Source organism: Sceloporus occidentalis, unplaced genomic scaffold (genome assembly GCF_023333645.1).
Source record: "Sceloporus occidentalis isolate IW3139 unplaced genomic scaffold, rSceOcc1.0.p SCAF_2, whole genome shotgun sequence".
NCBI lineage: Eukaryota > Metazoa > Chordata > Lepidosauria > Squamata > Phrynosomatidae > Sceloporus > Sceloporus occidentalis.
The window spans coordinates 26,921,907-26,948,533 of NW_028316982.1; the positions used below are offsets into that span (position 1 = coordinate 26,921,907).

Genomic DNA, 26,627 nt, shown 5'->3' on the forward strand with positions numbered 1-26,627 from the left:
TATTGGAGGGGTATTCCTCTGTGTCCCAATCAGTAGGGGGAATACACTGTGGGAAGACACAGGAGAGGGCCTTTTCTGCAGTGCCATTCCGGTCGTGAAATTCTGTCCCTCTGGAGCTCAATTGGCACCACTGTTAGAATAATTTCAACACTAAGTTAAAGAAGCTCCTGGCTTTTTATTAAAATTTTCAGATCAAACTGCTTTTATATGGGCTGTGCATGTTTTATGGTTACATTATTCAAGATTGTTTTAACCAGTTTTAAACTATTGTTAAATTGAATTTTTTAAATGTATTTTAATATTTTAAAAATTTGTAGTTATTTATTGTTTTATTATAAGTCGCCTTGAAATCTTCAACTAAACGGGGATATAAATACGTAAACAAATATACAAACAAACAAGGATGGGAGAGCGGAAGAACTTCTCTGTTTTATTTTTATTCTATTTTTATTTAGAATATTAACACCCTTCATCTTCAGGTGACAGGATACAGGCATACTGTTCTTAGTGGAGTTTAGGGCAGCCACGTGATTTCCTTTATTAAGGCCAGGCCTTTGAAGGTGTCCTCCTTTATTTGAACAGCTGATCAGTCTGATTAGAGTTGAATGATACAGAATCAGGGAAAGCAGAAGGGTCTTGAACCTGTCCTTCAAGAATAAGTATCTGGACAGTAGCTAGTCATCTGAACCCTGTCCCAAAAATAGAGGGAAACCTGAAGAACCACTGGCAGTCAGCGTTGACAATCCTGGCTAGCCAAACCAATTGTCTGACCCAGTATAAGGCATAACTTCTATGATACAATTTTAATTTCTCTGCTGGCCTCTTAACTCAGAATACCAATGAGCTACACAAAGCAATCTACTTGAGCTTCATTTCATTTACAGTTGGATTGACATGGGATGTGCATGTTACATATGCAGGTTTATTATTGTGACACGTTGAGAGCTTCTCAACTAGACAGATAGATAATTTACTGGATTACTTTAACAAAGACATTTCCAAGCTGTAGCTGTTCTAAATTTGGAATTTTAAAATACTGCAATCATTCGGAGAGAGAAAATGAATGGAAAAACTATGCACGCAAATCATGGATGTTCCTACAATGAAAGCAGTTTACATGATTGAGAAAACAATCTTTTCAAAAACTTGAATATCAAATTTGCTGTTACATTTTGATTCATAGTCATCCATAATAAATAGCAACCAAGAACAGACCTGTTTATCTTAACACCATTTTGGAAAGATGTGACTAGCTGTTGTTGTCAATGTGTCTGAGACAGTCATTTTCCGCTCACTTTGGCGGTATCCAGACTGGCGCAAAGCGCCGGCCTGGATACATACTAGGGTTGCCTCGGGGTGTCCTTTCCAGATGCCCCGCAACCCTAGTACATTGTAATGGTGGTGCCCTTTCTACATGCACGCCGCCATTACGACGTCACGGCCGTGCTGCAGCCAAATGGTGTGACGCAGATGTGACGTCCTGGTGCCGCTGAAGGGCGCTTGTGGCACCCTTTCAGTGGTGCCAGAAGGAGCTCCGTTTCGGAGCTCCTTCGGCTGCGCATATCGCTGGCGTGGCCTTTAAAAAGCAGTGCCAGCGATACAAAGAGAAAGGGGCCAAGCGGCCCCTTTCTCCCCTTCCCCGCCGCTGTTGGGGTGTCCTTGGGGGCATGAAGGACACCCCTTTCCAGGCTGCGGGGAAGCGGCATTTTGCCACTTTCCTGAGGCCAGGAAAAGCGGCAGATAGGGGCCTCTGGGGCTGCCGCTGTGGCAGCTGAGGCCCCGATCCGTCAGGGAAAGGGGCGGGTGCAGGCCGCCCCAAAGGGGCGGTTTGTATCTTGCTCTTATTAGCTTTAAGAGCTCTTTTGCAATTAAGAATGACTGCCACCAATTTCAAATGTAGTTTCTTTACATTTGGGAGTTGTCTACCATTTTTGTAGCTTAAACTCCAGTGTTAGGGTTGGCCAATGCTTTTAATAAAAATCATACCTAAATCACTTCTAATACATTACTGGGCCAGATATGGCTTTTGTTGTTTAAAAAAAATGACAGAAAGCAAGTGGAACCTTTTCAAAAATTTCTCAACAGTTAAAGCAGAATATCTGGATAGTGAGCAATATTCCTGGACAACATATGTAAATATACCATCACCCAGCGTTAATGTTTCTTTTAAGAAAGGAAACAGCAAAGGAGTTAGTTGGTAAATTCAGAGACATGTTCTATGACACAACCTCTGTTCATCGGATATGAAGATATTAACTAAGTACTTTCTCCTCCAAATCCCTTGTGGATCTCCCAAACTGTGTCAATCAAGAGGCTTTAGTTAGAGCCCATGTAATAAATCTGTTCACACCCCCTCTTGTCAACCTTAATCACAATAATTAAGTGCAGATACTCCTTACCATATGGCTTTGCCTTATCTTATTGTTTTCGTGACAGCCTTCCCAGTTGCCTCCATCCCACCCACTGGACATTTCCTTTTCAAATGGAATCTTAGGGAATGAGGGAATACCATTTTTCTATACATGTACACTCCACAACCATCCAGCTCATTTATTGGAACAAAGGAGTTTCCTGTAGCCAGGCCCAGTTAACAATATGGTAGCAGCTGTTTGTGCCAACTGGTGTTTTTGAGTATTTTTCAAAAACAGCCCCATACAGGGATGTTACTAAGGCATGTGTCATCCTGTGTCTTTCCTAAGGCATGTGTAATTCCAGGAACAGACACACCTGATATACTAACTTAACTGTGCAAATATTCTCCTGGCCACTACTGGAAACTGGACCTCCAGGCTCTGGGCTGACTTCAGAAGTAACACTAAAACTGCAGCTGGAGTGTAACTCCATTCAGAAGACACACAATCCTTATTCCCTTATTTGCCTTCTGACTGACCAGGAGCACTTCTGTCTTGTCTGGATCAAGCTTGAATTTGTTCACCTTCATGCAGTCCATTTTTAATGACAAACACCAGTTTAGCAAGGAACATCTTCCAATGGAGTTAGGTAGAGAAGAGAAATGGCATTATCATCAGAATATAGTGACTCCTGACTCCCAAACTGCAGAAACCTCTCCCAGTAGTTTAATGTATAATAAACAGCACAGGCTAAGGAACACAGATTAAAACAGGAAAGCTGCAGCACCACTTTCTTCACTCTCATGTCCAGAATCAAATAATCATAGAGTTGGAAGAGACCACAAGGGCCATCCAGTCCAACCCCCTGCCATGCAGGAAATCTAAATCAAAGCATCTCCAACAGATGGCCATCCAGCCTCTGTTAGAAGACCTCCAAGGAAGGAGACACCACCACATTCTGAGGGAGTTTGTTCCACTGTCGAACAGCCCTTACTGTCAGGAAGTTCCGCCTAATGTTGAGGTGGAATCTCTTTTCCTGCAGTTTGCATCCATTGTTCTGCGTTCTAGTCTCTGGAGCAGCAGAAAATAAACTTGCTCCCTCCTCAATATGACATCCCTTCAAATACTTAAACAGGACGATCATATCACCTCTTAACCTTCTCTTCTCCAGGCTAAACATTCCCAGCTCCCTAAGGCGTTCTTCATAGGGCATGGTTTCCAGACCCTTCACCATTTTAGTTGCCGTCCTTTGGACACGCTCCAGTTTCTCCAAATCCTTTTTGAATTGTGGTGCCCAGAACTGGACACAGTATTCCAGGTGAGGCCTGACCAAAGCAGAATAGAGTGGCACTATTACTTCTCTTGATCTCTAGATCTATACTTCTATGGATGCAGCCTAAAATTGCATTGGCCTTGTTAGCTGCTGCATTGCACTGTTGACTCATGTTCAGTTTGTGGTCTACTTGGACTCCCAGATCCCTTTCACATGTAGTTTCATTCAGCCAGGTTTCTCCCATCCTATATCTGTGCATTTTATTTTTCCACCCTAAGTACAGTACCTTGCATTTATCCATGTTGAATTTCATTTTGTTAGCTTTGGCCCAGTTTTCTAGTCTGTTCAGGTCACTTTGAATCTTGATCCTGTCCTCTGGGGTATTAGCTACTCCTCCTAATTTGGTGTCATCTGAAAATTTGGTAAGTGTGCCTCAAATTCTTTCATCCAAATCATTGATAAAGATGTTGAATAGCACTGGGCCCAGGACAGAGCCCTGTGGGACCCACTGGTCACTTCTCTCCAGGATGAAAAAGAGCCATTGTTGAGCACCCTTTGGCTTCAGTCAGTCAACCAATTACAAATCCATGTAACAGTTGCCTTGTCTAGCCCACATTTTCCAAGCTTGTTTTCAAGAATGTCATGGGGAACTTTGTCAAAGGCCTTACTGGAATCAAGATATACTATATCCACAGAATTCCCTTCATCTACCAAGCTGGTAATTTTATCAAAGAAAGAGATCAGATTTGACTGGCATGACTTCTTTCTCTAAAACCCATGTTGACTTTTTGTGATTATGGAATTGGCTTCTAAATGTTCACAGACTCTCTTTTTAATGATCTGCTCTAGAATCTTTCCTGGTATTGATGTCAGACTAACTGGACGATAATTGTTGGGATCCTCTTTTTTCCCCTTTTTGAGGATGGGGACAACGTTTGCCCTCCTCCAGTCTGCTGGGACTTCTCCTGTTCTCCAGGAGTTCTCAAAGATTATTGCCAATGGTTCCGATATTATATTTGCCAGTTCTTTTAATACACTGGATGTAGTTCATCTGGTCCTGGAGACTTGTATCATCTATTGGGGGGGGGGAGGGAACCTAACCTAAATGAATATATTTAGGTTAGGTTCCCTCCCCCCCAATAGATGATACAAAAACTTTTCTTAGGCATGCTTAAACCTTGCCTTGTTGTAAAATGGCATGGACTACTCCTTTACTCACTGAGCTGGTCCCACTCTGGCTTGTTCAACAAGCCACAATGGGCAAGGATCTAGAACACAAGTAGTGCTTCTCTCCTCTCCAGGCATCCTGACCACTTCCTCAGGCTGTACAAAGCGAAAAATATCTATTTGTATTTGACAAACAGGGGCCAGTGTTACATCCACTGGACCTGAACCAATTATAACACCCAAATCATAATGAAACCAAGCAATTTTATTGGCAAAGTGCTGGCCAAATTCTTCACAGCAGACCATCAAGTTGTTTGAGTTCTCTTGCGGGCCAGGTTGTAAAAAGACTGCTAACCACTTGAAATAGGTTGCTAAACAGCTCTTTGCAGATGCAATGGTGACAGAGGAAAAAAGATATATAATTCTTTTCTGCCTATATATTCCAAGTATTTGTTTAGAATTTTTTTGCTAGCATCATTATAATTACTGTTGCACACACTGTATTGCTTCCAGATCCCCAAAGAACCCAAGGGCTGGTTTAACTCCATGAAAAGGGATGGTCAGGAATGATCATGCCCATCATCCAGGTCATTCTCTGTTCCAGAGATCAATTAGGGCTTCAGCAGAATTACCTGCCCAAATGACAGGAAAATCCTCAAGAGCCATCAGAATAATGTCCAGATCCATCAACCTATGGGGTGTACCAGGTGTGGAAAAGCGGTATATAAATAAAATTTATTATTATTATTATTATTATTATTATTATTATTATTACGTGTGTGGGAGTGTAGCTTGAAGCCCCACTAAGTTTAAACTTCATCAGGTAGTGATCTGTTTGCAGTAATGGAACTATAGAAAGTTCCTGCATCTAAATCCACACTCATCTCAGCTACAAGATGGCTTATAGTAGTTTCTGCACTTTTCAGTATCAGAAATAAGAAATGTGCCATAATGGAACCTAGGCACATTTTAAAATAAACTTTAAATTTAATGAGCACATGGCTTATACACATACAGGGTTAAATTTAACACTTGATCTATTTAACATATACAATAAAAGGAACTGGACTTCTTAAATCCTATTGATTTCAGTGGAGCTACTCTAGATAGAACATAGAACTTGGACATTTTTTGTGGTCAGTGACAGGGAGATGTTGACAAATTCTGGGAGCTATAGTCCAAAAAAGTAACTTTCCAAACTATAAACTATAATTAGTTTCAGCCAGCAACATGCATCTGCTAAAGTACTATTAACTTGCATGTAAGGAGGAAAGCAGAGATTGTTTTGAAATAGTTATTTTGGTGATATATTCTGCTAGAATGGAACAATTCTTCCATAAAGGTGTTTATTATGATTATGCTGGTGTTACACTTTTGGCCATCTGGACTTATATTCAGCCAACTCCCTTGACAGATTTCCTAAACTATTTAATGTCATGCCATAAAAATGCTAAATGTGATTTATAGCCACTGAGATTTTATAGACAACACAGAAGCTTATGTTTTTTCCAGACAGATATGGAATATCCATGCAATAGGATATTGTAATTTGCTATTTCATTAGGAACATGAAATATGATGATAAGCAAAACATACCAGGCAGACAAGACATGAGTAACTAATAAACATAACTTTTGATTCATTCTATTTCTTGCTGGTTTTTTACCTCAAGAGAGTTAATCTTATATTACTCTTCAGTGGAAATAGACAGTAAAATGTTATTTTCCATTTACTTTAATGGCTTTTTGGATGCATTATTAATATGCAATATATAATGAATAATTGCATACTTACATTTTTATGCCATGTCTTTTTCTGCTGCACCAGGTTCTCCATAGATTTTAAATCTAAAGTATAAATTATAGCTACCCAGGGAAGGGTGTGATTTCATATATTGTTCTTTTGTTTATTATAGTATTGTTTGCAAAGGAAATAAGTTAACTCCTTGCTTCTTTGGATGAGTCTATGGGGCTCTTCAGACTGGCCATTAAGGCCGGCCTAGGGGTGGAGTTAGGGCACTGTGATGCCACACACTCACACGGCGCATGGCATCATGGCACTCCTCCGGCACTGCATCTGTATGATATAGCTGCAGTGCCGTGGCTATCACATCCTTTCCAGTGCACAAAAAAGAGCCGCTTTTTGTGGCTCTTTTTCACGCCCTGGAAAGGCTGGATTGGGGCCCGGCGTGTGGTTGCCATGGCCTGAATCTGGCTGAAGAAGGGTACAGCCCCTAAGTGAGCTCCCTTCATGCTATAATTAAAATGCTCAAAACTTCAATCAGAAAACAAGAACGTTTCGGTTAGATTAAGGAGCTATCTTATATTTGTTGTTGAGTGCCTTCAAGTCATTTTTGACTTATGGTGACCTTAACATGACCCTTTCACAGGGTTTTGTTGCCAGGATTTTTTTTCAGAGGGAGTTTGCAATTGCCCTTCTCTGAGGCTGAGGTAGAATGTCACTTGCTCACCCCGCAGGTTTGCATGCCTGAGAGAACATTTGAACCCTGGCCCCCTGGAGTCCCAGTCCAACACTCAAACCACTACATCTTCCTGGATAACTATATAGATCATGCTGGCTCACTATACAGATAGCATTAAAATAAAATAAAATAAAAAATAGCTGTGTAACACAAACAATCCAGAAAGCAAAACAGCAGCAGGGAAAAAAAATATCATAATTAGATAATACCATGAAACCATAAAGAAATAAAGCAATTTTATACCTCGAACTGAATAAAATTCCCCATGTATTCGCTCTTCTTGCTGATAGTAACTACTAAACATACAATCTTGACTAACAGAAAATTCCTCAAATGAGCAAACACACGATCTATTACTTATGTTTATTTTCTGGCAGAATCAGATGCTAGTTCCACAAATACACCCATTTTATTGGAACAGCGAGATCCCAGGAGTTCCTCAGTCTCTTGCATCATCTATATTTTTAAATCTGAAAAATGACGTTGACACTTTCTTCATATTAGGAAAAGAGGTGTTCCCAGGCTACACATTTTCCAGGATTGCACCAGCTTTCAGATATAGGAGCTGTTTTTCTATGCATTCATATCACATAGTGTTACGTGAGTAATGAAAGACCTCTTATAGACTAGACTGATCACAAGGGTTTCAAAGCAATAGTCAACTGGCTGGAATCAGAGGCAAGAATTCTGTCTGCAAAAATTCATGCAAATTATGCTGTTTTAAGCCAATTAAGCATTATAGCAAATGTCATCTGCTGGCTCCCTATCAATAGGGTGGTGAATCTATTCCAAGTTCTGTCCAAACTTTACAGGAGTTATTTAAGGCACTGCAGAAATAATCCAGATTGACACCACTTTAACTGCCATGGCTTGATGCAGTGGAATTCTGGGAATTATAGTTTTGTGAGATATTTAGCCTTCCCTGTCAGAGAGCTCAATCAATTTGTCCTTTGTTTTTTCCTGGACACAACAGTGACAAATTAATGGGTCAGGATGGTAGTGCAGGACTGAAGAATATGGTACCAGAACCCCACTTGTATACACATCCTTTTATTGGCAAAACTAAGATTGTTTTCCCCATACCACTGGGAGCTAGAAATCTTTGTTGATTTACAAATAACTTTGAGATCTAGCAGTAAATCATGATCTATGCTTTGCCCTCCATTGTTCTAGCTCATCAATTTTGGTAGAGTGAGGGCAACCACTGGGGACATTCCCTGTGGGTTCTTTGCACAATCACTGTTATGATGGAAGCTTCAAGCATTACCAAAAAGAAAGTAATGGAATTCTATTCTGTCCCCCCCCCCTTTTGATGACCATACTTGATTAGCAGCAAAGGGGTACAATACAGGCTTCAAAAAGTAACACTGTCAAGTAAATTAGTATCCAGTCTTAATGCCCTGAATTCTTTTTTAAAATTAAATACTGAAGAAATTATTCCAAAAAAAATATATGTCGCTGACATTTCTTGAAATATTTATACCCCTTTACACCCAAGTTTCAGATACCTTCAGGAACAGAATATAAAAGCATACATTTATCAATATATCTTAGACAAGCACAGAATGAAGTTCTGGAAAAATTATCTACATTTGTTGATATGGAAGTAGACATTTTGCACAGAACTTTGGAAATGCAGAATAACTATGACAAACAAACCCCACTGTTTAATTGTTTTCTTAAATTTGTATTTTGCATGTTTTATAGTGTTTTAACTTGGACTGATTTAGATTTGTAAGGCGTCTTGAGTCTCTGTATTGGGAGGAAGGCGGGATATAAATAAACATAACAACAACAACAACAACAACAACAACAACAAAAACAAAAACAGAAGAAATAAAAGAAAAGCAGAAGCTTTACGAAATGGTGCTCAGACAGCTGAGGGATTCCTTTCTGAGAGAACATTGAAGAAAACATCATGCATTCACAAAGCCCTGGATTTGAGCTTTAGACATTTGGTAGAAACTGTTTGATATAATGCCACATGGAAGCCATTAAAATGAGAAATGTGCATAATGCAATTTCACTCACCGAGAAGAAAGACTTGGCTTGCCACTTTTACTACAGCTGGTGTAAATTCCTGGGCCATCATCAAAGAAACTTCCAAGTGCCAGTTTTTGCCTGATAGACTCTCTCTCATTTTTCTGAGCCTAAAATATATACATAAACAATATACATATATATATTTAAAACATATTCATATATATTTTAAAGAATGCAGAAGTAAACAATGCCCATCAATCTACTAACAGTTCACATTCCAGTCTAAGCAGTACATTCAAATTAATCCAGCAGGTCAGCATTCACAAAATAGTACTTTAAGGTTAACGCAACATGTCAACACATAGTAAGAAATGATTAAAATGCCATTACATTGAATCTCACTTAAAGAGATATTTATTCCACAGTTCCTTACATGTACTGAATGTGTAACTCTTGACTTTTCAGTCTTTGAAATTGATCATGATTGTAAATAATGGTTAAAACAAGGAACACACACACACACACACACACACACACTTCTTGCTTTATCAATCCAGCAAATAATATTGTAAAAAACAAAACACCAATACCTCCCCTGCTCCTCTATTTATATACCTTGCCTCATACATTTTAAGGCAAATTTTTAAAATGTGCCCTTGAGCTAGTTTTTGGTCTTCAGCAGAAGATGCCACTGTAACCTGAAAATCTTGGTTACAATTTGAAGGAGAATACAAGTGGTGGGCTTGCCTGGCTCACTATAAATTCTGACAACCTTTTGGACTGGGTCTTGGATTTCATTCAGGGAAAAAAATCATGGGGAGAGGGAAGGAGAAGAGTTATTTGCAATGTTAGCTCACCTTGGTGGATGACCTATGCAGGGAACTGGACAGGAGCAATGTGCCCATTGGTTCTGCTGAACTTCACAGCAGCTTTCGTTACTACTGACCATGGTATCCTTTTGGGATGCCTCTCTGAGATGGGGTTTGGAGGTACTGTTTTACAGTGGCTCCCTTCATTCTCAGAGGAACACTTTGAGAGAGTGGTGCTGTGGAATTCCTGTTTGACTCCTTGCCTGTTGGCCTGTGGGGTCCCTCAGGGTTCAAGCCTATGATTTTAAACAGCTACACTGGGAGAAGTTGTCTGGAGTTTTGGATTAAGGGGTCACCAGTATGCTGATGATACCCAGCTCATACATCCAGCTCTTTCACTTCTTTCCATTTAATTCCACCTGTTCCTGTCCTAAACCAGTGTCTGACAGTTGTAATGGACTGGATGAGGGCAAACAAATTGAAGCTTAATCCAGATAAGACAGAGGTGCTCCTGGTTAGTCGAAAGACAGATCTAGGAATGGGGATTCAGCCTGTATTGGAGGGGGTTACACTCCCCCGGAAAACACAAGTTCATAGTTTGTGGGAACTCTTGGATTCAGCTCTAAGACTGGAGGCCCAGGTTTCAGCAGTGACCAGGAGTGCTTGTGCACAATTAAAACCAGCACACCAACTGCAACCATTCCTGGAGAAGTCAGATCTGGCCACAGTGGGACATGCCTTGGTTACTTTCCATTTGGATAACTGTAAATGCCTTTGAAAAGTGCTCAGAAACTTTTGTTGACCTATAAAGCCCTATATAGCTTGGATCTTGGTTATTTGAAGGACTGTATCTCCCTTTACAAACCCCATTAAACCTCTAAGGAGAGGCCTTTCTCTCTGTCCCACCACCTTCTCTGGCTTGTTTGGTGGGAACAAGGGAGAGCACCTTCTTAGTGGAGGGAGGGACGGCCCCATCCCTGATCTCCTTTTGGCAGCTAGTTGAAAACATTTTTTGTATTATCAGGCTTTTTTTCAATGAGGGTTGGGCTTTTAGATGCTATTTAATTTTCACATTTTAAGATTTGTGCAGAGTTTTTAATACATTTTAATTTTTAATGTATACTGTTTTTAACTTTTTAAAATTGATTGTTTTTTAAATGTATATATTTTAATGCTTTTTGCATTGTTTTTAATGTGTATGGTTTTAAATTTGTTGTTAGCCACTTGGAGCCCCTATAATATGAGAAAGGCAACTACTACTACTACTACTAATAACAATGTTATAACAATACAATTTCTCTCCTTGTTGAGATGGGTCTATTTTATGTATTTAAATATATTTATGGTTTCATCTCCATTTAATGCATCATTTACATGGATAGTGTGGCAAATATGAATAGTGTGGATAATACTGTGGTACAGACATAATATTTGATTTGGGTGATCTTGGGTAAAGTTCATGCTTAGTCTTGTAGTTCATTTGGTGGCCTTGTGTGAGAATCTAACCTACCTCACAGGATGACTGTTTGATAAAATGGAAATGGGACATGTCTGCTACCATGTACCCCCACCCCATGTGTGTTTAATATAGTATATAAAATGTTCCCTTTCCTGTGTAATTTTACTTTTTAAAACACTAACTGTCAGTAGTAGATTAGCTTGTAGCCGGTTCAATGTCTTTACATCTAAAGATTGTTAAAATTTGTGGTGATGGCACAGTCATAGTTACCCCTATATGAAATTTCCTTCACATCTTTATTTGCTCTGCAAACTGACATTTTTCAAAGCTCACAAAACAGTGGCAGAAATGGAAGCATTTTCAGCAGGATGTAAGATTGGACAGTGGTGGTGGTGGGATCTAATGAGGGAGTCCTCTGAGATTTCCTTTATGTTATAGCTGTACTTGTGGTAAAGTGAAAACGAATGTACCAGCTTATTAAGTTCAGCAAATGTGCTTTTAAAAGTACTGTATTGATTTCCCCCCTAGTGATGCAGTTTGTTTGCCTCTGCACTTTCTGAGACAGAAAAGCAATATACCAGATGTATGATACATTGCTGAAGATCTTTCCTGAAGGTGTAGGAGAAAGCCTTCAGTTAGCTGTATCATCTACTTGCAATCACTAATGAGTACTGCTAATGGTGTTACTGCTCAAAATCACTAGGCAAGTACATTTCACTTAAATGGGAAGACTGCAACAACAACTTTGGATCAGACAGTTTGGCATCAGTTTCCAATGGTAATGAACAAGGGAGAAAATAAAGCATGTTGATCCTTAGTAGAATTTAGACTGGGATGGGCAAGTTCGGGAGTCCAAAGTGCTGCACTGCCAGATTTTCTGCTCATCTAGAAGGCTGTAGAGTGTTGACACAGATCCCATTTTGGGCAACAAGCATTGTTGCATCTTGAAATTTGTTTTGCAATAGGCACCTTCCCCCCTTCCAAAATAGCCAGTGATTCCAGAAAGGGGCTTCTTGGTGCTTAAAAGGCCATTTTGGTTGAAAAATTATTTTCAGCATTTTTGTGGGCTGCCAGGCCCTGAAGGTCCCAAGAGCACATGATCCCCACCTCTGACTTAGGGCAATCATTTGACTAATCAAGAAAACTCATACCTTGATAAGAAATGCATTTTAGACTCAGGTCTTATGTGAAACCTTTAGCAGCAGTAATATCTGCAATCTTTTTATTTGCGATGCTGAGGAACCTAGGACTTCATATGTTATATATGAGCATTAGCACTGACTTTATTTCCAGGTCCTTACAGAACTTTCCTTCATGTAGTCAGCTCTTCAGAAAACTCTCAAAAGAGTATTGCATGGAAAGGAGTTGGTTAGACAAACCATCTATTACACCTAGACCTCATGGATGGCAGTTCTTTTTCTGTGCACCAATGTAGCATTTATGTTTTGTCCTGAGCAAAAGCTGCGAGTGCCATTTACACATACAAACTCACTCATGCAATCTCATTCATAACTGGTCATGCAAAGAGGGTTGAATTTCCTGCTATAATCAACATACTCTAATCAGACTTTGAGTGATCAAGTGAATTTGTAGCTAGAATGGTGGAAGCTCACATTTTGGCGCCCTAAGTCCTTCAGTCATTGAAATCTTGTTCACTGATTATACTTTGATCACGTACTCCCTCTTGAAACTTAGTTCTAGTTTTTGTGAATACATTTTTATAGCCCATAACCATGTAGCAAAATATCAATAATGTTCTATGACTAAAGATGTTTTCTAAAAATACTACCTTCCATGTCCATTGTGGGAGCTAATTTTTAACACAGGCACAATACGGGCCCAGTCTCCTTCTTTTGTAAAAACCTCTAATTCAAACAAGTACTGATGATATTAAAAAAATGTTTTCATCAATTATGATGTTGACAACTATTTCACTGAGAGCTTTCTACTCAATATAAAGCTGATGAATATCCCAACTCCCCATTACACACAATTTTAATTATCAAATCATTCTGTTTCCCACAATCTTTACTGCACATGAGTTATGGCGAAACTACTCAGAAGTTTTTTTGGCTATAACTCTCATCCGTTCTACCCAGTATGGCCAATTATAAGTGACTATGTAGATTGCAGTTCAGAACAACTAGAGGACCAAAGTTTCCACAACCCCTGCAGGAACATCAAAAATATTGGCAAAGATTGGATGCCCTGTGCATAGCTTTGAAGGTTATCATAAACTCACTCTGTTTATGGCCACAAATTAAAATAATGTGTCCAATTTTAGGTCCCAGTCCTATATATATCTACTCAAGGTAATCATATTTTTACCTACAATATAAATAGCACATATGTGCAGACAAGGACCAATTACATGATGATGATGATGTAAGTGCAGACAGCATTGCAATAACAGTTCGCTGTAAGTAATGGGACCATAGAAACTGGCATCAACAGCGTAATTTTAAAGAGCTAGGCAGAAACACATTTCTTTGGCTGCAGCAAAAATTCACAGCAGGAGACCAAAGAGTTATTAGAAGATCATTTGGTGTGATTAAAAAAATGTGTACATAAACTTTTATTTTTTTGGGATGTGGTAGTGGAGGTCACTGGGTCTTTCCAGTACATTAAAAAAAACTATGTTACAGTGACATATTGGAGGCTTGGCGTTTATGCTAATAACACTGGCAGCGAAACTATAATTAAGGAACCTAGCCAACTTTTAAAAAAGAATTGAAGTGTGAGCTATTCTATTAGGTTTACAGGTCTTCTGGCCAAGTATCTATACCCAATGCACTATAAGGTTGTTTTGCAGCCCATTTATCTACTTTTTAAAAATAATAATCACTCTCCAAAATCTAGATATTTAAAAATAGTTTTTAGCCATTAAAACACATAGTGGCCTTCACAATAAAATACCCCTGAAAGATTTAATAAGCAATGCCAGGTTAGCATTTAGATTCACAAACAATATGATCAATTTAAACACTAATAAGGGCATTAATAGTTTCATACCTACCTGACTGGACATATGTAAAGGAATACTGGATGTTTATAGTCATGTTCAGGATGTTGTTGCTGACATGTTGTTGTTGTTGTGTGCCTTTAAGTCATATATATATACACTATATGGAGAAATCCAAGGCGGGATACAGACTGCCCCTTTGGGCCGGCCTGCAGCCGCTCCATTCAGGCACGGATTGGGGCCAGGGCAGCCACAGCGGAAGCCCAAAGGCCTCAATCTGGCGCTTTTCGGGACCAGGGAGAAGCAGCAAAATGCCACTTCTCCCTGGTCCCGAAAAGGGGTGTCCTTGGGGCTTCATGCCCCAGGACACCCCAGGAGCTGCAGCCAGGAGAGAAAGGGGCCACTTGGCCCCTTTCTCCCTGGCACTGTTCCCGCAGCCGTTTGGTGGCTGCAGGAATGAGGCGCCCTCCAGAAGGAGCTCCGCTTCGGAGCTCCTTCCAGTGTTGCTGTTAGGCAGCCACACAAGGCACTGCCATTATGCCACCGGCGGTATGTATTAGGGTTAGTGAGCGTGTAGATGGTGCGTGCTCCCTAACCCTAATACCGGTGCTGGTACACCACTTTTTCGCGGTCTGTACCACGCCTAAAATACTATGGCCTGGATTTTGCTGACTATGATATATCTTTACACTTGAGGATCTTATCTATTTCCTCATGGTTCCCTTTCAAAATCTTAGTCTTATTCTCATTTTTTGATGACACCATTTTGGTTAAGGATTGAACCAAGGCATAGGCAAATTTTAATGTTTTCATTACCCATTTTATAGTTATGTAAGTCATTTGTATCTGTAATCATCATTTGTGTCTCCTTAATATTCAGCTGTAACCCTGATTTTGCACTTTCATAACCTCTATTACATACTAATTTATACATGTAAAATTGATATCCTGTTAAAAATTACATCTTGATTTTTCATTCAAAAGCTAACAAAATATAAAAAATAAGCATAAAACAACAAGCCACATTTTTGTAAAAAAAGAAAGAAACAAAAGAAACAAAACTAAACTAAAAGTAGCATCAAGGGCAAAAATCATAAAGAGTCCAATTTAATAATAAACAAGTATAGTTAAGCCACAATAGAATCAAAAGTGTGTTTACAAAGAAACATCTTTGATTGCTGGCACAATGCAAACAGAAAATAACATAACCTAACCACACCAAGAATTCTCTTTTAGCTTAATAGCATGATTTGGTATTTTGTGAAGGAGCCTCAATCTTATATATTCCATCTTGCTCCCTCATGAATTATTTTTCCCTTCCAAATGGCAAGCCATTTACCATTATGTTCCAGCTTTCCAAACCAGCAAACCACAGTTTTAATTTTCCATTAATATGAACTGCAAATCACATAGAAACTATAAGTTACTGGTTCAGATTTAATGGGAAACTATAGCTTCCTGTGAAAAACAAGGAGGAGAAGGCTAGAAACTATAAGATGTGCTGTGTGGGATCAGTCAAAAGGCCTATCTAATGGAGAACACCATGATCACACAGCTGCTTATAGGAAGCCCACAAGCAGGACATGAATGCAATAGCACCCTCTTGTTCATATTTCTCAGCAATTATCATACAGATACAGAGGCATATTGCATACATATGTAGATGCATAGGCATAAAGATACATAGGCATATCTAATGTTCTTGTTATATGCCTTTTTGGCTGATGGTGACCTTAATCATAGAATCATAGAATCGTAGAGTTGGAAGAGACCACAAGAGCCATCCAGTCCAACCCCCTGCCATGCAAAGTATCCCCAACAGATGACCATCCAGCCTCTGCTTAACGACCTCTAAGGAAGGAGACTCCACTACACTACTTGGGAGTTTGTTCCACTGTCGAACAGCCCTTACTGTCAGGAAGTTCCTCCTAATGTTGAGGTGGAATCTCTTTTCCTGCAGCTTGCATCCATTGCTCCGGGTCCTGTTCTCTGGAGCAGCAGAAAACAAGCTTGCTCCCTCCTCAATATGATATCCCTTCAAATATTTAAACAGGGCTATCATATCACCTCTTAACCTTCTCTTCTCCAGTCTAAACATCCCCAGCTCCCCAAGTTGTTTCTCATAGGGCATGGTTTCCAGACCCTTCACCATTTTAGTCGCCCTTTTTTGGACATGCTCCAGTTTCTCAACATCCATTTTGAATTGTGGTGCCCAGAACTGGACACAGTATTCCAGGTGAGGTCCTAAGTGCAGTACCTTACATTTCTCTGGGTTGAATTTCAATTTGTTAGCTTTGGCCCAGCTTTCTAGTCCATTCAGGATATTTTGAAAACCTGTCCTCTGGGGTATTGTAACCTTTCCACTTGATGGGGAGTGTTCCAGACTCTTGATCATTTTGGCTTACCTATTTTTGCACCTTCAGCAATATGTCTTCTTACGTGCAGAGACCACTACTGTACATAGTATTCTATACAAATTAGTCCAGAAACTTGCCCAGAACTGTGACAGTCTTTGTGAAAGAGTTAAAATTTGAGTCCATGCATTTTTTTAAAAAAAATCTAGATTTCAAAGAACCCTCACCAGATATATGCATGCTGAGATTTTGTCTGCCACCAATATATAAACTGAATTCTATGTGCAAGCAAACTCATGAGGCTAAGGCCCGGAGCAGACGGGCCTTTATGGCACCCTCGTCACGTGCGAGGGCTGCCTGGTGGGCGGAGCGTCCACATGCCCAGGAGTCCTTGCACGTGACGAGGGTGCTGCAGCTGCAGCACACCCACCAGACGTGGCGCGTACTGATGACATCGCAGCTGCGCCATTTCCAAACGGGGCGGCGCAGCTAAGATGTCCCCACGCCGTCGCTGGCACTTTGAGGTGCCAGAAGTGTGCTGCAAAAAGGAGCCACTTCCTGGCACTCCTTTTTTGCTCTGCAGGAGCGCCACACATTTAGTTACTGCAGCGCTCCTGCAGAGCAAAGAGAGGTGCCAGGGATGTGCCTCTTTCTGGTGGTGTGTACCCCGCCTAAATCACCAAGCTGAGCAATAAAATTATTAGTCCTAGCAATGCTGCCATGGACCCGCTGCAAAGTCATTTTTGTAGAGTACAATCTGGTTTACTAAAGTGAATGGAAGTTTTGCCACTTACAGTTTGAAATCTGCAATAACTGCCTGGACAGACAGACAAAATCTCAGCATAGAAATATCTGGTGAGTGTTCTTTGAAATCTAGATTTAAAAAAAAAATCTTTAGGTATGTGATATCCTAGCTATGTTTATAGTATGGACTCAATTTTGTTCTGTGTAAGAGAAAGATAACCTGACTTTTCCTATAAAACATATATTTTATAAGATAGGAAAAATAATTATAACCTGTATTATTGGAACAGCACAGTTGAAGTCACCAATGTTGTACATATTTTTCAAGATGTTTGACAACACTACTAATCAGAAAATTGTGCAAATAAAACAAACCTCAGATTTACAAGCTGGAGACAATATTTTATTTAATCCAGTAGGGTATGCTTTAAGATCAGATGATACCAGTCTACATTCAGATTTTGTCATCATCTTTAACAAGGCTTCATGTTATTTATTTAACAGGATACAGGAGGATGTTTTGTTGGTCGTAATGTATTACATATTAGTATCAAAAGAATTTATATGTCCAGCCCATCTAGAACTCTGTTAGTACTTGTTGTTTGCCTTCATGTCATTTCAGACTTATGGCGACCCTAAGGTGGCCCTATCATGGGGTTTTCTTGGCAAGTTTTGTTCAGAGAGGGTTTGCCATGGCTCTCCACTGAAGGTGAGTGAGTATGACTTGCCCAAGGTCACCCAATGGGTTTCCATGGCCAAGTGGGGATTTAAACCCTGCCCAACAACCAAACCACTACACTACGCTGGCTCTCTCTGTTAGCACTAGCTAGTCACAAATCAGAGACAATGAGAACACTCCTGTCATCCTCTCTGATAGACACACTTTTGCGGTTCTTGTAAAATCCCAGGGCCCCTAGACAGTTTGCTGAATTGATATTTAATTAAGTTTATGCACTCACCTTTTTCCCAAAGAACTCTGAGTAGAATTTTAGCATGAAAACAACCTGTAATATGAGAGATGAAGAGAGCTACTTAAAGCCACCCAGTGAGAAAATTGAAGAGGGATGTAAGCCCATACTTCCCATATCTAATATTCCAGCCAGCAAACACTACAAACTCCTAATGATCAACCTAAATGTAGTTTCCTATAAATCCATTCTGACTTTTCTTACCCTCAAGAGGGCTGGTGAACAAAATTGTTCTTTTCAGTATAGTATGAAAGTCAAACTATAAGACTGAAAGAGCAAATTACCAGACAAGATTTGCTGCTTAGCTTGAGCCAGGGGTGGGGGAAACACCCAGTGATGAAGTCTCTAGAAATGGCATTTTATTTCCAAGAATGTATCTTGATCTGTTCTCTCTTAGTGAGCTTCAAACAAACTTTATTGGACAAGCTTTGCAGCCTCTCTCTGTTTTATTGCTGCTTTTATGGTGTTTCAGATATGCAGCCAACCTATTCCCAGTCATTTTGTCTGAATTGTTATGGAGTGTTTGAATCCCACAAAAGCTACCAGGATCATTAGCTGATTGTTCATCCAGCAGCAATAACACATTAAAAGATAATTTTATTGATTCTTTTAAAGTACACTTTATTTCATATATTACCAATAAATGAGTTTTATATGTTAACGGTGTAAGCTTTACAATGCATATATGCAAACTGAAAACAGTATTTACATGAGCCCAGCTGGCCTCTTATTGGGTGTCACTGCCTCCTCTTTTTAATCTTCACAAGGAATTTGGGCCAGAAGCATTATTGGATGTTTTCATGGGCAAATACTCTCAAAAAGTCATTTGCTTGGTATTTAGAGTATTAGAAATATGACCACAAATAGGTCGACAGATATAGAAGTCCCAGAATTTAGAGCAAATCATACTATATTACTATATGTGGCTTTCAAGTTGCAATTACAATTGGAAAAAAGTGCCTTTGGCTATACATATTGCACATTGCCACCTCCGCCCCATTGCTGTTGTGTCTCTGAAGCATGGTTAGGACATCCCTTTTCATTGACAGGGGAAACCTGTCAATAAGTTCACAATCCTGCTTCACACTCTGGTGTGAAACATCACTGCCAGGGCAGTTGTGATATTGGTAGTCATGTGGTGTCAGTGTTTCCTCCTCTCCTCCTGTCCCTGCTTCATTCCTTATTCCCAAGCAGGCTGATTTCATTTTTTTCTATTTCTATAACTTTTTTAAAAAACTTAATCCCTGAAAGGTATGCTGGGTAGGTCACAGGGAAGGAAAGTGGGATTAAGGAGAGTGTAGAAGAGAGCATGATGGAAGACATAGCCCCAGTCATGTGCTTAACAAGACATATGATAATGGTTGCTCTGAAACTGGTAGGTTTCAATTTTCATTAAGTAACACAATTGCAGTGAGAATGGGGCCCAAGTGGTAATGTCCCTAGTGTTACATCTCATTCACTGTATGTAAATTGCAATTCAATAGCCTTTGCCTGTAAATTTATACTTAAAAACAAGTGGACTAACCCTAATCACAATGTCTATTTAGCTCTGTGATAATAAGGAGTCAATTCAAAGACTAGGACTACCATTTCAAATGTCTAGGTGCCAGAATCAAATCATGAGTAGCCAGAAACATTTTTAAAGGTCCCAGTTCTAACACTAGCTCGCTAATCTTCTGAGACTAGCCCACTAGCATTTGGTATTCTGAGACTTGGGATCTTCCAGTGTTGTGTGGAAGATTATTTATTTTGACTTCAATATGGAAATTTGTAAAATTAGCAGGTTTAAGACTTCTACCTATGAACATACAGAGCTTAATTATTGCTGATTCAGATTTGGCCCATCTGGACAAGCATCATTCTGATAAACAAGTCTTTTTCTTGGGTTTCCTTTCTGCTAAAGGAGACCCTACAAATGGAGATGTCAGAGACTGATCTTTGAACCTTCTGCACAGAAGTTGTAGTGTTAGCTACATTACATGATAGATTCCACAGCCCTTGGTGAACATTATCAATATCACTTAGATAAGCCAGATTTAACTCCACCATTATCATAAGAAGTTAGGATCCTGGAGTCATAGTCCAAAACATCTGAAGAGCATGAGTTTGGGGAATGTTACATTAAGACAGAACTAACCAATCTTGAATTCTCCTGATATTATTGGTTTGCACCTCACATCCGCCTTAGCCAGCATAACCATTAGTGTCTGATTATGAGAGTTGCAGTCTAACAACATCTGGAAGGCCACACATTGTTCTCATTTATTAAGCAGAAGATTCATAAAGTATCCTTAAATCTCAGTAGTAAATATGTTAGGGCCCACAATATGCAATTATAGTACTACAATTCCACTTTGACCATAGTGGCAACATCATATAGAATCTGGGATGTGCAGCTTAGTGAGGGGCATTTACAATTCTTATCCAGAGAACTGTAGTGCCATACCAAACTACAAACCTCAGGATTCCAAAGATTGGAGCCATAGCAGTTAAAATTAAATTATAGTGCTCTAACTATATAGAGTGAAAGAACTCCTTAGTCTTTTAGGTGCCACAAGAATTTCTGGATCTGAGTAAAGCAAGCTATCCATCTGAAAATTGTTAACTTTCCATTTAGTCAAGGTGGCAGTAAAATGTATCAAACATGAGGAAACTTGCATCAGTGACCATGCGTAACAACCTTTGCACAGGTTTTCAGCCAACAAGTAGTGCTCAGAAGAAACAAATAAACAGCATAGCATTTTGGCACGCTGAGGATAAGGACGTGAATGTACTTGCAACCTGACGTCAAGACCTCAACCATGCAACTGAAGTTATTTTTAAGTACGTCTGTTATTACCAGACATAGACAATTACTATATTTAAAGTTCCATATCACAGTTGGCATGCTTTTTTAAGCCATGTCAATGCAGCAGTTTATATCAACACTCCACACCCTGGCAAACTCACTGTGCTGTTCTATTTCAAAGATTTCTACTAAATTGGGCTTGTGGAGAAATAAGGGGAGAAAAAAGTAAAGTCTGCCACACAAGTCTCAAACATTTATCAGAATTAAGCATCTTACTGTGTCACAGAATTTGCTTAGCTGACTACAATCCAGAGAAATATATTTTAATAAATATATAATGTTTTACATAGCATAACAAAAGGCATTTTGAATGCAATACTCTGATAAAGAGTTTAACAGAAAGTTGGTTTAAATGTTGAATATTACAACAAATGTCATTATGCAGCAAAATAAAGAAACACTATTGTGAACAAGAATACAAGGCTGTGTTTGTAGCCTTCAAGGATGCTTTGTGAATGCCTTCTCTCTCTCTCTCTGTATGTCTATGTGTGTGTGTGAGTTAACTGTATGAGTTTGATTTCTTTCCTTTCTGCAAAACCAGAGTGATTGTTTCAAAACAAAAGAGCCCTTTCTGTCTCTTACCTTTTTATAATTCCCCTCCATATCCAATGTGGATACTTCAGTGATGAAGTCATCCATTCCATCACTGTCCAAATGCATTCTTTAACTCTTAAAGACCCAAAGAAACCAAGTCGTCACTTGCTTCTCCTCAGTCTATCACTTATTATCCCATGCTCCAAGTTTCTTTTGTCATGGCATATTCTGGAAAGTGCTGTAGCAGGTGGTGACAAAATCAGGTGGGCAACTTCAGTTTTCTTTCTCATTCAGATAAACAGCACAGGGTGTGTTTCTTTCACTTGGGATGAGAGGACAGCTTCCATTCTGTGCAGTTATAAGATTCCTCTTCCCTGACACTTGGACTTGTCAGGAGCTTGATCTTCTTGCCAGCTGCTATCATCTACCTCTGAAGTAGGCTGTTACAATCCACTCCAAAGTATACTTCTTTTTTTGCCTAATAAAGTAAAGGCTGTATCTGAGCTGCAGCCAGCTGATTAAACTTCTTTGCCAGCTACACAAGGAGAGTAGCAATCTTCCTCCGGCCACTGGTAGTGCAGGATAAAAATAGATGGATGCCCTCCTAACAGACTACACAGAGCAGGGGGAGAGGGAAAATGCGCGCGCGCGCGCACACACACACAGACACACATACACAGCCTTGCTATTTCAAATTAGAAATGTATTACAAAGTTAGGGCTTATAGGCAATAGCCATAAATAAACAGTGAAATGAAAGGAGCTATGAACATACATCACAGCCATATCTTCTCATAGCTGCCTCCAAACTGCCCAAATGTCAGGCAATTCCATGAAACTCCAAGCAGTATATGGAACTGCCCTTACCCCAAGCCCCATAAAGAAAGGTAGGAGGGAGAAAAGGATCGGCCTGTCTTCCCAGTTTGCACTCAGAAGTATATGTAGTAGAAATAATTTTAGTTCAGTGCTAGTGCACCTCCTTTGCATGCTGTAGTATCTCATGTTCAGTTCTAGGAAATTCTAGTTTAAAAGACCTCAGGTAGCAGGGGAAGTAAAAGAGTTCTGCCTGTGGTTTAATAGCTGCTGCCTGTCATAACTGGGAATGCCTGGTTAAACAGAGAAAAAGTAGTTTGAGCGTTGGACTATGATTCTGAGTTCAAATCCCTGTTCAGCCATGGAAACCCACTGGGTGACCTTGAGCAAGTCACATTCTCTCAGTCTTACAGGAAGGCAAAGGTATACCTCCTCTTGACAAATCTTACCAAACAACTCTATGCTAGGTTCATCAGAAGGTTGTCGTAAGTCAAAAACAACTTGAAAGCACACAGTAGCAGAAGCACAGGGAACATTCTTAAGTTGTCGCCTTCTAAAAGATCCCTTTAGATTGTGATTGCCAAGATTACTGTCGAATTTTTAGAATCCCCATCTGTTTTTTTTCTCTCTCTTTTTAAAAATTTGATGGACCAGTCTTTTTGACAATACTGCTTTGGCTAAATAACAATAACAAAGCAAATAACAAGGTATAACATTTGCCCAACAGCACTCTAATATGCAGACTTTTCTTTGCCTAAGCATTACTCTCACAGACATACCCTCTCGGGCATGTTGCTTACATACAGTACATATCTTTGTGCAAACATTTTCTGCTTCACATACTTGCTCAGAATAACTGAATTTCTCCTACACAGCAGCAAAAAGAGTGACATTTTTGAAGCTCTGGCTATGACATGAAAATATTGTTGCTAAACATGGACATTTTATCCGCATTATTTAAAGGAAAAACTAAGGAAAGTTATGAAGAAGAGTGGGTTTGTCTTAATTTATATGAAAAGAAAATGAATTTAATGTAAGCTAGTGAGAGACAGAATATAATTTGTGATTTTATTTTACTCTTTACTTTTGAATACCACTATTAATATATGAGAGTATAGTTCTTTGAGGACAACGATTGGGTTGAGAGTTTAAGTAAGTTGTAATGTTGAAGATAGATCCACTTGTAATGGAAGTAAGGATAGAAGGTTTAATTTTATCAGATATCTTTCTGTAAATATGAGTGACTGTATATATGTACTTGTTTAGATTTTATGATTGTTTTGTTTGTTGATGTTGTCTTTATTTTTTTGTGTAGCCTTGTATTATGTGGAATAAAATTAATTAAAAAAAGAAAGGAAAAAAAGAAAATATTGTTGCTAAACAAAACTTTTCAACAGCAACAAGATTATGAAGGATGGCTATATATGAATGATGCAATTGTTTAGAGCACACTGTCTTCCAGAATGAAGAGATCCCCACTGATATTAACAAATTTCAGGAAAACATCAACTCTCAGTGAATCTGCATGGGCAAAACCTTCAATACTGAATCCACACTTATCTCGGCTGCCTTTTATTTTGCATATCTGGAGTTTGTGTGTCTTAAAATGTAAAACTCATGTGTTGCTTTTGGCACTCGGTCATTCATTAATCTTGTAGTAGTGGATAACTCTTATCTCCCTATAGATGATGTCAGATTTTTAAAAATTAAGTTATTGTAAATGGCACAGAAAATCAAAAGACAGTGGGAAGACAGAATATTCATTTAAAAAGCTACTTCTCTCCTTTATTTTTCAGGTAAAAATATGAGTGTAATCTTTTAGCAGTTTGGAGATTTCTATGTGTTTTTTGGTAATAAGAACAGGTTTAACCTTTTTCAATCATCTGTAGGAAGACTTTAATAAATATCCCCATTTGTGTATGAAATGAAATGATATTATATTTTCTAAAATTAAGATATTTGACCTTTATCTTTAGATAAGTTATGTCTACACACCAATTTTACTGCCATGGCTATATGGAGTGTTTCATATACCAGAAATTTGAAATCCCTATTGAGATTTCCAAACAGTAATGGAAATGGAGGATGACATCATAAACCTTTTCAGAAGAGAGAGTAACACTACGCCTATAACTGTTGAATCAGTGCAGTTTGACACCACTTTAACTGCTGTGCCTCAATTCTATGGAATGTTCGGATTTTTAGTGTTGTGAGATAGTTAGCCTTGTTTGTCAAAAAGTTCTGATAGGGGACTGCCTTGGGTGACACCTCAAGGAGGGGTGACACCCGGTCTGGCCCTCCTCCCACTGTGGGGATGGTGGTGTGTGGTGTTCTGCCAGCTCCTGTCCCTTCTTCTCTGCTGCTGTGGCTCTCTCAGCTGAGGGAGTCAATGCATTGGAGAAGGACCTACAGGCAGACGCCTCTTCAGGCTTCTTCCCTGCCCTGACTCTCTCTGCCAAGGCACAAGAGAAGGAGGAGCAAGTGCACACCCCTTCCAGCTTCTCTTCTGCCCTGAGTCTCTCCACTGAGAGAGTTGAGAAACCAAAGATGGAGAGGCGAGCACACCCCCTTTCCATCTTCTCCCACTGCCTCATTTGTCTGTCGCCCAAGTCTGGAACTGCAGGTGCTAAATGGCTTTGTCAAGGGTATATCTAGGTTAGTAACAAGGCGTGGCATCTATGTTCCCTTTGGGTCTCATCTTTGACTCCAAAATGACATCAATAATACTTCCCAAGGCTGCATCCAAATATTTGCTACTAAATTTCACCTCTCTCACAGAAAAGCACTAAAAATTATGACACTACTTATATCTGTGAGCAAGAGCTTCAGAAGTAGGTGTCTAAAATTTCAAGGGAAAGAATAGTTAAGGAAGGTAATTTTGTGTCACTAACCTATGAAACAATAACAGATTTGAAATCTATATTACAGACCAGATTGTCAGTATAGCTGCTTTTAAATTCCAGCTCCATCAGGGCTAGCCTGGAAGAAGGAAGAGCCCTCCCTCCAATCCATCTGCCTTGGTCCAGGCCTCAGAGGGAGAGAAGAACCACTGGACCTCATCCCCTTTCCCTCCACCATTCCCTTCTCCTTTTGTTTCGTGTCTTTTAGATTGTAAGCCTGAGGGCAGGGAACTGTCTGATTAAAAATAATTGTAAGCCGCCCTGAGAGCCATTAGGGCTGAAGGGCAGGATATAAATAATAAATAAATAAATAAATAAATAAATAAATCCCTCCTTTTATATCTCTTGTAAAATGCACATAAAAGATCTGTTCCTACAGTAAACTTATCAGCAACTCTAAACAAGCAGATTTTAAAGTCTCTCTAACTCATACTATACAAATATTTAGATGAAGATATGCATTAATATATAGGGCTATCTAAATTTAATTATTGTCCTAGTAGGCTTCTATCTAATTACTTTTCTGCACATAGAAATTATGTTAATATGCTTTACTTTTTTATGGCTTTCATTCTCACAGATGACTCAGCGTGTCATTTCTTAGTGTTACTAAAATTAATTTTTTCTTCCTCTCCCCCTGCTCTTTCCATGATAACACTGACTTCTACCTAAAAGCCAATTATCAGTGGAACAAAAGGGGAAAAAATCCTTTCATTTACTGTGCAGCAGCTTTATAAAATATGTTGCAACTTTTATTAAGCCAGGAATTAAAAATTGTGACAAAATGTTCACACCACATCATTCATACTTTAAAAAAAAAAAGATTAAAAAGCTCATTTTCCTTCACATAAAGGCAACGTGACTGGGAATCAAACCTTTTCCATGTCATGTGGGAGTGAAAAATGAGTCACAATTAAATATGCCTGCATTACAAAAGGATTCATTTTTCATGCATGTAAAGTTGACAATTCAATAAGGACA

The 26,627-nt window shown here is 39.2% G+C and overlaps 1 protein-coding gene across 5 annotated transcripts in view; it reads right to left on the reverse strand.

Annotated features, from left to right (window-relative positions):
* Positions 1–26,627, reverse strand: part of SCHIP1 (schwannomin interacting protein 1) — a 610,191-nt gene that overhangs the window by 23,933 nt on the left and 559,631 nt on the right. For 4 of the 5 annotated variants that reach the window (XM_089508950.1, XM_089508952.1, XM_089508953.1 and 1 more), the window contains one exon: positions 9,305–9,423. In XM_089508950.1, the coding sequence (XP_089365076.1) occupies positions 9,305–9,423 (119 nt within the window). Of the gene's footprint in view, positions 1–9,304; positions 9,424–21,982; positions 22,440–26,627 lie in introns of those variants that run through there. The other variant, XM_089508954.1, reaches the window with a different exon arrangement.